General features: G+C 36.1%; 1 protein-coding gene across 3 annotated transcripts in view; it reads left to right on the forward strand.

The window, feature by feature from the left end:
* The window catches only part of LOC100750137 (pikachurin), a 269,452-nt gene that overhangs the window by 118,833 nt on the left and 136,675 nt on the right, over positions 1 to 13,944 (forward strand). For all 3 annotated transcript variants that reach the window (XM_012394376.3, XM_012394377.3, XM_012394375.3), the window contains exons 4-5: positions 654 to 898; positions 4,233 to 4,515. In XM_012394376.3, coding sequence (XP_012249799.1) covers positions 654 to 898; positions 4,233 to 4,515 — 528 coding nt within the window. The remainder of the gene's footprint in view (positions 1 to 653; positions 899 to 4,232; positions 4,516 to 13,944) is intronic.

The following is a 13,944-nucleotide window of genomic DNA, read 5'->3' on the forward strand; positions in this document are numbered from 1 at the left end:
CATGCTAAGATTCAACGTTTACAGCGATTCGAAGTCGGCTCGCGAACTTGTGAGCTGTCGAAGCCGGAAGTTCGCCACTTTGCATTTTGCACCGACGCAGCGTCGAAGTTACGAACGAATTGGTTTGTTGAGGGTTGTTTACGAATCAAGAAGAGTATAAATCAACCTTTAATATCAACAACAGTTAATTTACCATTGAAGTAATGAAATATTTGCTTCTTTGCCTGAGAAAGACCAAGTCTCAAAATATCTTGCGAGTTTTTTCTTCTTTCTCTTCAGCCTTACTAACGATTTAGTTTCTCGTTCGTTGAGATTCTTGACCTTTATAGACTGCTGAATGCGCCACAGATCCAAAGAAAGATTGACAGAGTAAGGAATTATTTTACAATTGTTTACGATGTATATAAAAGAAATTGTTATAGACATTTAATTCAGCTATTTGAAAGGAATATTTGTTATTGTCATTGTCATTCTGGAAACTTTTCAATCTGGCCCTCGTAAGTTGAAGTTAGCAATAGCGAGGTGGAAATTTTAAGAGATCTTTCAATTTTTCAGTCTTAAATCATTCAGTGTATAACGTAGTGTATTAATTGTTTCTTATAGAAAATTACGTTTAACAGAACAGTCTTCTTTAGAAATTTATTTCGTTCCAGAGTTGAATTCGACGTCTCCGTCGACAGGCGAACTGGGTGAATTAGTCGAAGACGTCGAGAACGACGAATTAACCAAGGACACAGACGACGATGAAGATGCTGTCGAGGATATCCTTTACATGCGTGGCGCATCATTCACGATACACCTGGACCCGCCGCCAGAAAATTCAACTACAAATTCCACGAAAATCAGCGAGGAAATTGGCGCTGCTCTCGATCGAGCCGAGCTACGAGCCACGTCTCAGGTTAGCGATAAACTTTTCTCAGAGGCGTATAATACGATACAACACAATGAAGCTTGAAATTGTTTCGGAAATTCATAAATTAGCTTATGCAACAAACTGATTGATATAAATCGATTAATTAATAAGTGATAATATTGATATTATATTATTTGTTAAGTTAATAAAAACATCCCTTATCCGATTCAAAACATTATCTGTGGCCAGATTAACATTATCGAATTAGAATCTGCTTTACTACCTGATTTCATCAGTTAACTATCACAGAATATTCACAAAAGTTCAGTATGGTATTTAACCATGTTTTATATATTTTTAAAAATATTGTGTTATTCCAAATGTTAAAGTGGTATTTTTGATCAGTCGATGTATTTTATTATATTCCGTACGTTTATTACGCATTTTTGCATAAAACTTCCTAAGAATTGCTGCTTTAAGTTTTACATCAAACGTAGCGATTAAAGAAAAAATCTGTGGCATTGATCAATAGAAAGTGTATCGTTTTACAGGAAGAAAGAAAGACTTTTTTATAAACATGTCATATCTTCGAATATTTCCCCCTCACTACAAACTTTTCAAACATCCCTATACAAATAGAGTTTTGCGAATAAAATTTCTATTTTTTGAATTTTGCGTTACGAATCATAAGTCTCGAAATAGAAAAAATTGTTTCCGCCTCGAAATGACAAATCCTGTTTTATCCTCTTTTTTTGTTTTTATTTTTTTTTTATTCTGCTGCGATCTCGTTCCTTGTAACTCTGAATGATCGATCTAACAGCCGTCGATGCGCAGTTATCCGAGCGGGATTTGTCCGGAAGCGTTCGAACGCAATTTTGCGATTCGTTGTTTATTATCATTCCTCGTCGGTTCGTCGTATTCATTCCGCGTGTTTCCCTCTTTTTTCGCATTTTTTATTTTTTTCTTTCTATCTTTATTATTTTATTATTAACTCTAAAACGTAAACGTAGAATATCGCGCGGTTCAAAAGTAATCAGGGTAATTGGAAAATTGGTGCAGCTATTCGCTGGATGTACATATATAGCTGCAGTCTGGAGTTCAGCTCTATAATAGCGAAATGAATCCGTATGTATCCATTCTCGTTAGTTTTTCTGCGATCCACTTGAACCTTTGGGTTACTAAAAATCCTATCCACTGGTTGTTACTCGTTATGGAAATTTTGATTGTAATATTCGATATACACTGGCCGTAACAAGCATTGATACATCATTTATTATTATATTTACATAATTTATATATATATTAATTACAGTATTTATATTATTTATTGTAGCATTTGCATGGTAATTAATTACATTCAGATATATTGAATTTCGTATTGTAGTATCGTGGACGAAAGGTCTAAGAAATATCGGGCGAATTATAAACAAGCGGTTGCGGAACATGTGCGTGGTGGGGCTAAGACAAAAGACAAGGAGTTGATAAGGGACAAAGACGAATTAACCAGTCAGTGTGAGTTGAGAAGTCAGAGAGTGCGAATTGCGTTGTCGCGGGAGTATTGCTAGCGTAGTCGAGAGAGCGTTGGATCCGTGGTGACGAAAGTAGCAAATTAACTATCTAGTTGTTTTAATTATAATACGTTATTGTGATTAGTTCATGTTAAATAACTATCGTTTTCTGTTTAACCAACATCTGTTTAATCCATTAATTGTTAACAAACTAATTGTAGTAAAGATCCTACGGTATTATGTAGTACTATACTTTCGTATGACTACAAAAGTCTAATACTCTCAAAATCAAACGTAGAACACGCAGGACGTGTATGAATGCTTTCTATAACCATTGTATATTATATGCAGACTTGTTCACATCAGATGTTTGATGAATTTGAGGACAGTGTTCTTACATTCCATTATTTTGTATAGTTAATAGAAGCTTAATAAGACGAATATACTCGAGTTCCAAACAGATATAAAGTTATATACCAGGAAAACTTCTCTACTGGAATATTGACATTACGCCAAACATATCAGTTACGTATGGTTAGTCGAATCGACAGATTTGGTTTCCTCGCTCGCGAAATTGGAACGCCCGATGAATTATTTTCAATTTCAGCACCTGAAACGTCAAAAACTATAAGGTGTATTTGAATGAAGTTATAAACTTATTAATTATTTATCGTCCGCGATTGCCATTTGGAAGTTTTATTTATTTTAAGCTAGATAATACATCGTTAAAGCAGAGTAAGACATTCCATAAGCTTTACTTTTCTATGCATCGCAAACAGTCGATAGCAATGTTAATCATAATACATTAATTATGGATAGGGAAATTCAAAGAGAAATAGGAAGTTAAAATATAACACGACTTTTCGAAAGGTAGAGAGAGCTAAAACGTGTTTCATGAGGCTTTCCTTCCCTCATTTCAATTAATCCTCAATAAAATTTCAAAGTCTCTGAAAACTACACTTCTTATCCGCGCCTAATCTCATTTCCCTATGAAAAACAGAGAAAGAAGAGTGGAAACACGGTTGTTTTAAAAAGCCCCGCTCCTTTCCACACAACCCGGACTTCCTCCGGCCTCGTTCACCAGGTCTTCCGGCTAAAAATGTCGCGACGCGTGCAACAGGTTCTCCGTGCACCATCTCCGTTTCGTTTGTGCCATCTCGAATCATTTCTGTTTCCCTCCAAATCTACGCTAACACTAAAGAAACAACTCTCTTCCTCCACTTCCTTTCAAATCTACGTTAGCATCAAAAGAACGAGCAAAGAAGAACCTTTACTTATATTCAAAGCTATGTTAACACCAAAAGATTATGTTTGCCTTTACTTCTTTCCAATCCTATAGTGTACATTAATACGCGAAGGATAATTTTCTTCGTTATATCTCTGCCCTTATTTATTTATATAAAATCACCATATTACTTACTTCGAAAATTTATCTATTTATTCACTCGTTTTAATAATTCTCCATTTTCCTTCAAATCTATTACTGAAACGAGGAAAACAAGCCACTTCTCTACATATGTATTTCCAAAGTTACATTTGAAATCATAGAAAAATCACCTTCTTTTCTACATTGCTGTAAAGTTAACATTTAGAAAACGACTCTTTCCTTTACTTTTTTTCAAATATAACTAGGATAATACCAGACAATTCTCTTTTTTACTTAGTCTAATGGAAATCTACATTAAAAGCAAAAGCTATTATCTTTCTCTCCGTTTCCATTTAGGTTAATCGATAAAAATACCGATATTTCATCAATGTCTCGCAAAGCTATTCCACCCGAGAAAAGAAAATGAATAAAATAATTTCTTACAAATCTAAATCAAATATAGATGCATGTTAATTTATCGAGGAACAATCTATTGTCTATTCAGGGTCCGAATTTGGAACAGAAGCTACCATCCACGATGGAGAGTATAGTGAGCACGGAACCAGCATGTTCACTAGATTGTGGCCCAGCCGGAAACTGCTATATCGAGCAGAACCACGGGGACGACGTCGACCTAATCGACGACGATGACGCAGACGACGTAGACGACGATGCCTCGATGGCCATGGATCTCGAAGGAAACGACGTGGCACCGAGACGGAAGCAAGGATCGTTCAGGCAACGGTGTCAATGCCCCCTTGGCAGAGGTGGAGATCGATGTCAACTCGGTGAGTGATATTTTTCAATTTGAATATAAGCGTACGTCTAATATATGGCGGCTACAAAAAATATTTGTATCTCTACGTATATTATATACATCTACGTATATTATTGCATTTAGTATTGTACTTATAGTACAATAGGAAAAAGAAAGTCTAAAGTTGCTCGAGTTTAAGGAGTTTAAGTTTAGCAAAGTTTAAAATTGCGCAGTAGCTATTTGAAAGAACTTGTTTGTGTATATGCATGTATTAGCAACTGCTGTATCAGCTATCTTTCATCATGTTGCTGATTTATTTATTTCGAAATATATATTACATTTATTCGCCGCTCTTGTCAAATATTATTCTGTTTTGTAAAATTATGCTATTCTTCCTACCATTTATGTCTCAATTTTGCATTGTCCGCTACTGTACATACTGGTTAATTAAATCCAACTGTAATAAATTTCATATTATTTGGTAGTACTTTCAAAAATTTTGCAATTTTTGCGAAAATTGCAAAAATTTGTTATTATGGAAATAATACGTAAAACCTAATTAAAAAATGTTTCACTGAGAGATAAAGGTTTGTACAGATATCTTTCGTCGCCACTGTTTTTACAAGCATGGTTCGCGTTCTGCCTTGTGCGTTTCACTATTTGATACTATATACGTATGATCGAATACGGAGTCGAAAGTATCTCGTGCAGAAGTTCGTTGACATCGAGAGTGCATAGGGCTCTTGGACGAGAGCCAGTGCTCGACTTGAGCGAGAATTCATCAGCGTGTGACACTCGAGAAATCGATCGCCTGGGGATTTCACAGGGGAGCACATTTAATTATCCAACTGGACCTTTCGGTAGGGTTGAAAAGGGGTTCGAAGTTCAGAATACTGGAACGGATACTGTAGCATGCGGTGCTATTCTACTATACAGAATTTAAACGACGGAAAAAATCAATCATTCTTACTTCTGCAAGTAGACCAATCTATTGTAACAAAATCGTGACAGTCTATAACGATTTTTAGATAACAAAGGATTATATTTGCCATATGAAAGGCACATTTGGTCAGTACTTTATATTTGACTAAAAGATTTTCATAGCATTTTAAAGGATATTCTTCTATATGATTAAGTAATGAATTAACTAAATAATAATTTCTACGTATAATTATTACATAATCTGTCGTCTATGTATCTGGTCATAATTATATCTATAGAAATATCTACATATCTAGAAATAATGATACAGTAATAACAAAAGATAACTTGCCATTTGTCTAATATAGTATTGTTGAGAATTGTGGATCTTAATTGCCGAATTAAAAGTAAAAGAACGCTGAGGTTACACTTAGAATTCATATTAAAATAGATTTAGATTTATTTAATAAACGATTCCCAGGATCTTCGTCGATATACATTTGCACGCGTCTCAGCACTCTCTTTGTCTCACCATCTTTCATACCACACTGCCAACGGACAGTTACATTCGTCTGTTTTTCGAGACGCCGCGCACACACATACTTCACACACTCATATTCACATACGTGTGTCACTACTACGCGGCCAATCTAGTCTAGCACACAAAATTATACATATCTCAATAAGTATGTGTGTTCTGACATGTTGCAATTAGGAAATTGAAATTTCTGCATATGGTCCTCGTTTAATATCTAGGGGCTGCTATAATAAAGATATAAAATTAAAGATAATCTTCGATAAAATTATGTTAACGTCATAATTGTCCATTGCTCACCAAAATTGCTTCAATTTCGCGAATAAGCGAAGCGTTAAGAAGCCGTTGATCGGCACACAGGCAGATTTAGAAGACAACTCATCAGAACAGGGAACCGTGTTACCGCTCTAGTTTGCGGTATGGTGCCACGTGATTTTGCACCAACACACGCGTCTGCGAATTGCAAATTCCGTTCACCAGGCCACTAGGGTTCGTCCGGGTTACAACACTTTGATCTTAGAACCATTACTCCACGGTATCGCTCAACTGCAGCGGGTGACACAATTCAATTCAACGCGAGACCATCGTGCAATTAGAGTTTCACCATGCTAACGCAATTATATGCGCTCGACGTTTAACTTTGTTCTAACGTGCCCTGCCGTGCTGTGAAATGATCGTTAAAAACGATTTTCCAAATGAGCGCGTCCCACATCCTCTGGAAATTTGAAATTTCACTCGCTTTAGAATTGCGCGATGTTTCATTGAAGGTTACATCATGAGGGTTTGCGGGTGTTTTTATCGAATTTTTTATTTTAACTTTAACCCTTTGATGAAGATAACAGAATAAAATGTGACGATGTGTATTAAATCGTTGAGAGTTTCGTGAAAATCATTAGAGGTTAGTAGAAATTGGATAATGTAATGATACTGGATAATGAGATAGTGTAACTGAGTAGAGTGCTTTTTAATGATAATTATTCGGTGAAATTTACGAATATAGCCGAACGTAGTATTATTTAATTGGTTCAGTTTATAAAATGCGCAAGATGAATTTGTTAAAACCGTTTTCACTTTATCGTTGAGACATTTCTGCACCATCGATGATCGATGATCTTTGTTTCACGGGAAATGCTGATACCACAGCAAGCATTTTTGTTTCCCACGATGCGACATTTTTGTTAGCGCGGTTCCGGTGAAAGGTCTGTGAGTATACCTTCGGTTGCGTTCTACCATCGTATCGATGCGGTGATAAACAGTTTTATTTCATCGAATATCGTTATTCTATACTACAATATACACTTTTATTTTACAGCAGAATGATACAAATAAAGGGAAACGTAGATTCGGGAATGAAATTGTAGATCGTAACATATAAATTATACATTCCCATGGAAAATTTTTAGGCGTATGGATAAAAAAGATACTAGATATAGCGTAGTTATTCAAGTTGATCAAATTCGAGACAAATGCTTCGGGCAAATGACCTCCGCTAGAAATAAAAAAAATAAAGAAGAAAGAAGAGGAAAGAAACGAAAGATTAAGATTTCGATAAAAATGTTAAATATATAAACAATTAAAAATATTTCACAGGACACTAATAAGCTCCATCAATTCTATAAATATCTTTTTAGAGCAATTCCCTGGATAAATACGAATGTTATACGTACACCAATTTCCTCTATCAATTCTGTTCAAACCAAATCTCGTTAAACTACCGGGCTACAAATACAAATAAAAAAAGAAAATCATAAACTTTAATTCAACAGATCTAGTCTCAATTCGGAGATGCATGGCATAATAGCTGGTGAACAATTTATCGGGCACAGAAGTAAAACGAATCGGTGGTTGAATTTCCCACGAACCGGTGAATTCTAGTTTGCTTATCATTTATTTATTTTCCGCGGCGTTTATCGCGAAACTGCGAGATAACCGCCGGGGAACGTATCGGCGAAGTCGAACGAAAAGCCGGATGAAGCTTGAAAGCACGATAATCGACGAGAAGGTAGAGCGAATTCTTGCCATTCCCTCTGACCTAAAACCCACCGCGAACATAAGCAGACGATCCCTCGAATCCTCCAATTCCTGTTTTCCTTTATTACTCGAATAAATAAATAAACACCACGATCCAGTATCTATCAGTGTACTTAGTTTTCCAGATATTTTTTGGACGATTAAGGAAATAGAACGGAGAGACAGAGAGGAGGAAAAAGGAATATTCGGATGCATGGCGTAAACGAATAGTCTTGGCGGTCACGGTGAATCACGTCGAACGAGATTTATTTAACTATTTTGTAGAAACGTCAGGGGAAGAATTTCTCAGCAATGACGATCGATAAGCTGACGAACTAACCGCTATCGTGGAGACACGAAGATTTGTGTGTTCTCGTGTCGTTCATATCGATTCAATGCCTTTGCTGATTTTTGCGATCTACGATCGTTTGTTGATTTGTTGATGATTTTTGTTTGTTGATTTTGTACGTAAGACAATTGCGTATTCTACTTTGCTAGGATTTTTCGTAACATTGCAAATTTGAAGATAGTCTGGCAACGGTAATTAGGAAAAGTTTGTCGTTGATCGTGCTGAAATACATGGAAGAACTGAATAATTAACTGAATAATTAACAAAAGCCAATTAGTAAAAATTGTTGGTAAAATTTTTCTTTAGACGCCAGTTGCTCGAACAAAAAATAAAATAACTACCATCGAGTGTTTAAAAAACAATTTCGCGAAACTGCAATAATTCCATTGTAGGCGATAAAACGTGTAACCTCTATGGGGGACCCGTTTCAATCATCGGTGTTCGCGGCGGGCCGAGCGCCGACAATCTTAACATTCCCACCATCGAACCGTTCGTTGATGATCGGTTTTAGTCTCGTTCTTTTTGACTCGTCTTTTTTATCCATTAAACCAACTCCCTACACTATATCAACTCTTCCACAATTCTTTCTATTTTCAAAGTAGCTAATTTATTCTCTTACTAAATATAAAATCGATATTTTAATAACAGTACTAAATACATAAAATCACATTTTCCTATTATTAATTAAGAAAAGTTGACGTAACTGATAAATTTCCCAAAGAAGTACTTGTACATATACGATGAATCATTTGGTTCCAATCAGCGTCAGCTAATATTAACGAGTGGAACTGAGTTTATTGGCCTTTATTGGCTTATTTCGAGCATCGAGCTAGCTCACGTTTATCTAGAGGTTCGAAGTCACGGAACAAGGCCATTCGGATCCCTTGGCGATCCTAGAATTGCTCGTGGCGAAATTCGTTGGAGCCCCAGGCTGATAGAGTTAGTACAGGATTTAATGAAACTACAATTTATTTGCGCTAAACTATTGCAACGACTATACAACCCGTCAGGCAAATATTTGACAAACATTAGTTGAACTTCCACAGCCTGACTTTGGTTTAGAGAATCAAACCCAGTTGTTCTAATAGGTTCTCCCACTTTATCGCTGTTCGATGAGTATACGAGGACAGAAACATATGCAACATCGGAATAAAAATATAGTTTTCATTGGAATTTAAATCTTCTCGTAAATCTATAAAGCTTTGTTATAGATATTGCTGTCGAAAATCTAGCTGGATAAAATGGAATTTACTGAAAATCTATCTACAGCTAGTGTCACAGAAGACTCCAGTTGCTGTGCTCGAATTGTTTCGCTTTTCTTTACTCCAGTTTGATTTCATTCGAATCGATTTAAATTTTGAGACGATCAATTTTAATGTCGAGCTCTAGTGAAAAAGATATCGTTATTGGAGTATCAAAATTTACGATATATGTATAGATTGTTGCACAAAAATCATGGGACATCTTTTATTTTTATTAAATCGCAATATTTGGTATAATTTTTAAACTGTATGTACGGTTTTAATAGAACTTTATGAATATAGTTAGCATTTTATATATCAGTTACTTTCTTGATCATACGAAGTACCAAATTAAAGGATATCTATCATTTTATTATCACTTGCGTGATTTTCATTTACGATTAATTACAGACATTTGAAATTAAACGATTTATTTCATTCTATCAAATAAATTTATTATTTTTTGGTTTATTTGTTTCTTTCAATTAACGTTCAATGCCTTTTTAAAATCCTATTTCAAAAACTAATTTTCATTTAACAAATAATCATTATTATTTCCTGCAGTAATCTATTTTCCATTTATTATTCTCACACTTAGCTTTAAATTTCTCTGATGGATAAAATAAAGAATATAACATCACCTGAAATACATTATATATCATATAATAACTGACATTATTTGAAATATATATTTAGAAATCATTATTTCAAATAACTTTTTAACCAACCTCTTCGATGTATCTAATTTCTCCATACATACTGCAGTCGCTATCAATCACAGCATATCGTCGTCTTACCAACAACAGCAAAGTCATAACCACCTGACAGACACATCAAGGGACACGCAGCATTATAACCGAAACATCGTTGAATCACGCTGTACCACGAGGCAGATATCGTCTCGTGCATAATCCCAGAACGAATTGTATCGTTCGCTTTAAAACGCGATATCTCGAAATTAACAGAGGCTCAGCGTCTTGGTTGACGAAACAGCTTTCCACTGTACACGGCTGGCGTAAGCTTGATGCATGAGACGTTTGGATCGCGAATAGTCGAGCGACGACAGGTCGTCGTTCCTTCGGGGATTACGTGAAAGCGGCAGCTTCCATGATTTGGCCTTTATCGCTATCCGGTTTCACGAATTCGCGGCCTCGACCATCCGATTCCACGGCTAGATATTAATCAAACCACGTCGAACAGATCGATTCTGGTTTCTGAAACTTCGTAACTGACAGCTTGAAACTGTAATTTACGTCGCCAACTGTCGATAGCCTCTGCTACTGGGTTAAGTTTTTCAATTTTAGAATTGTTGAACGTGAAAGGGGGTGGACCGCGGATGAGAAGAACAATGTTTTATTGATGGGAGAGATAAATGTTGTTTGGAACGGAGCAGCTTGACGATGGGAAATTTGTTTGTTGAACGATTGTTTGCTATTGTTCATAGGAACTAGTTCTTTCGGTCGAATTTGTAGACTTTCCAAGAGATATGCTTTTCGCTTTATGGTACTTCTTGTATCGTATCGAATGTAATTTTAATCCGTTAACCGAGGAACATAAGCTAACTCGTTACTTGAATTGTTAATCTCTTGGACATAATAATTTTCTCCATATGTCATTTTGCTATTGTTAAAAATAGATTTTATCTATATCTCGAAAAATTAAAACCGATCTAATTAAAATTCTTGTCTTTATTATCTCTTAATTTCCTGGTTATAGAAATTCCTGATTGACGAACGACACAATTAACAAATTAAGTAGTAAAGATACTCTCTCCATATTGGAGACCTTCATTTGTTATTTGTACATAAATGTAATTAACGTTGTTCGAAATGCTTGCCATTATTCCTCACCTTTCGCACTTCAAATCTTCGCAAAATTCCTCAAAAAGTACAGATAAATTACAAGCTCCAACAAACTCACCTAAACTATGCCAAACTCTTCACATCATTCTTCCTAATCTTACGAAAGCACACGTCGTAACGAATATAAAATCCTATCAAACACACCTTAATGCTTACTGCAATACAATCCTCGAAAAGATCGTCTCCTAAGATTCTAATCAGAAAACTGACCAACCTTTGAATCTTCCTTATCGTCGCTCCTTATCAACTTAGAAATCCAGTAAATATAACTGTGTTGAGCCGAATCTAGCAGTGGTTCTCGTTTCAAAAATCAACCGCAATCTATCCGACTTTCTTGTCTTTTCATAAATACCAGCAGAGCACGTATTCATCCTGGAGACAACAGAGAAGCGGCTAAGGGGAGGACCGTGGACTATCTGTAGCAATTAATCTGCACTATGTACACGCCGCACAGTTCGTGTGGCAGGTGATTTCGGGAGAAGGGAAGGGAGAAGCTTAGCTCGGCCTTCGAACAGAGGGGAGTTGGAGACAGAGATTAAAAAAGATCACCTCGGCGCAACTTTCCTCCTCTTTTGTTCCGTTCTCAACGAGAAGTTAGTCGATCGTCGAGCTACGCAATCTCGACGTCCTTCCCGGTCCCGGAAACCACTCTCTTTCCACCCCTTTTCATCGCTGTTCGGTATACACGTCGGCTTTTTTCGTCGAATGCCAGGCTTCTCGATGGTTTGTACTTGTTCTCAGGTTTTATCGATACTTCCCTTCGTGGAAATTCGCTGACTACCTCGAGAGGTCACGTAATTGCGCTTCCTCGAATTGGGCGGACAAACCCTTATGTAGTTGGCCGTCACTTCTACTCGATCACTTAGGAGAAACGCGCGGAAACAAATTCCCTTGCTTTTTATAATTCTTTTCGATTACTGATAGCCGTTTGTTTAGTTTTCACCGATTGTTTGACCACGGACCGATTGTCGTTTATCGATTTACAATCTGTAATGAGCGTTTATGGAGATGATGGGGTTCTTTTTTAGTCTGTTTTTCTTTTAACGAGGAAATTATTGGTTGAATGTATGTTGGCCGAATTAATTGAGGATTTATAACACGTCGTTATAAAGTTTAACATTTATATTTCGTTCATGTCATAAATTCAAAGTCTTTGTCAGTCTATTATGTGAAAAAGAATTTGGTACAAATGCTTGTGACAAATAATTGATAGTGAGTTTCAATTACTAAAGGTAAAGCAAGTAGAGAAAACGATATGTGATCAGATAATCGTCGAATGAAAATGAAAACTACAGTATGTTAAACAATTCTGGAACATAATTCAGGTACGGTTAAGAATAACAAATTTACGTCTCATTGACATTTATCATTATCAAATCACGTATTATCAAATTGTAGTTTTGTGTCGATACACGTTCGATAACTATATCTCAAAAAATTTATCTACATTAATTTTCGATGAAAAATTGTCTCGCAGATTTGCGTACCTTTTCATCAAAACGGCCGATAGACAAATAAAATTCCTCGACTATATGATTCGCAACTTCAAACGTCCCATGGAGCCTCTAATTGGTACCGCAGGACGTGTCTGGAAAATTGGATTTTCCACGCGTGTCCCTGAAAAACGAACGGTTCCACGAGGACGTGGCTGACGGTAATTAATCTTTCTCGCGTGTCATGCAGCTTCGAGGACAATACCGTCGAGTTTTGTCCCGATGTGACAAAAACACGGTCAGAAACCAGCGGAATGACCGAGAGAGGAAGAAAGTTTAGCTGAGCAGTCGATGGCTTTTGGAAACTGAATGAAATCTCGCAGTTCAACTTTTTACCCAGCGTCGCAAGCAAGTTTTCAAAGCTTGTAGAAGATTCGAAGGCGATATATTGGAACGCCATCGCGAGCTTCGGAAATGTTTTCGACCTCGTTTTAATCGCACAAATCTGATTCCACCTTAGATTCTCGACTCATTTTCGACTCATTCTCGAATTTTGAGAGGAAGAGGTAAAATTACTAGCTGTCGGGAAAAGAATGTGTTGATTCATGAACTAGGTAATATTAGTTTGAACGAAGTTCGGGGAATTGTTTGATTGGAATAAGGAAACCTTCTTTTCAACCGTTGAAACATAACATAGAACGAAGGAAAGTGCAGCGAAATGTTACTAATAATTGCAATGAAAGTTCGGAAACGTTTCTGTTTTTTCTTTTTTTTGCTTTTATGAATTATATCTTATAAAGTCTTTCGAAAGACTCGAACAAGCAATTGCTCGTACGTTTCTTACAATTCCGAGTTTTTTTGCAACATGGAACAAATAGATACATAACATGTATTTTCAATAAACATGACCTTATATATAAGAACTAATCCATATTATAAAAGACGAAATTATCGAACGAGAGATCGTATCACTCATGTCATATCATATGATAATATCATCATATCAGATCATATCATAATATGTATTTTCAGCAAAAAATTGGCTCTTAGGAATTAATCTATATTTTCAAAAACCGACCGTCCAGAAAATGAAAACATGAAACGAAAAA

The sequence above is a fragment of the Bombus impatiens genome, unplaced genomic scaffold, assembly GCF_000188095.3.
Source record: "Bombus impatiens unplaced genomic scaffold, BIMP_2.2 scf_0083, whole genome shotgun sequence".
NCBI lineage: Eukaryota > Metazoa > Arthropoda > Insecta > Hymenoptera > Apidae > Bombus > Bombus impatiens.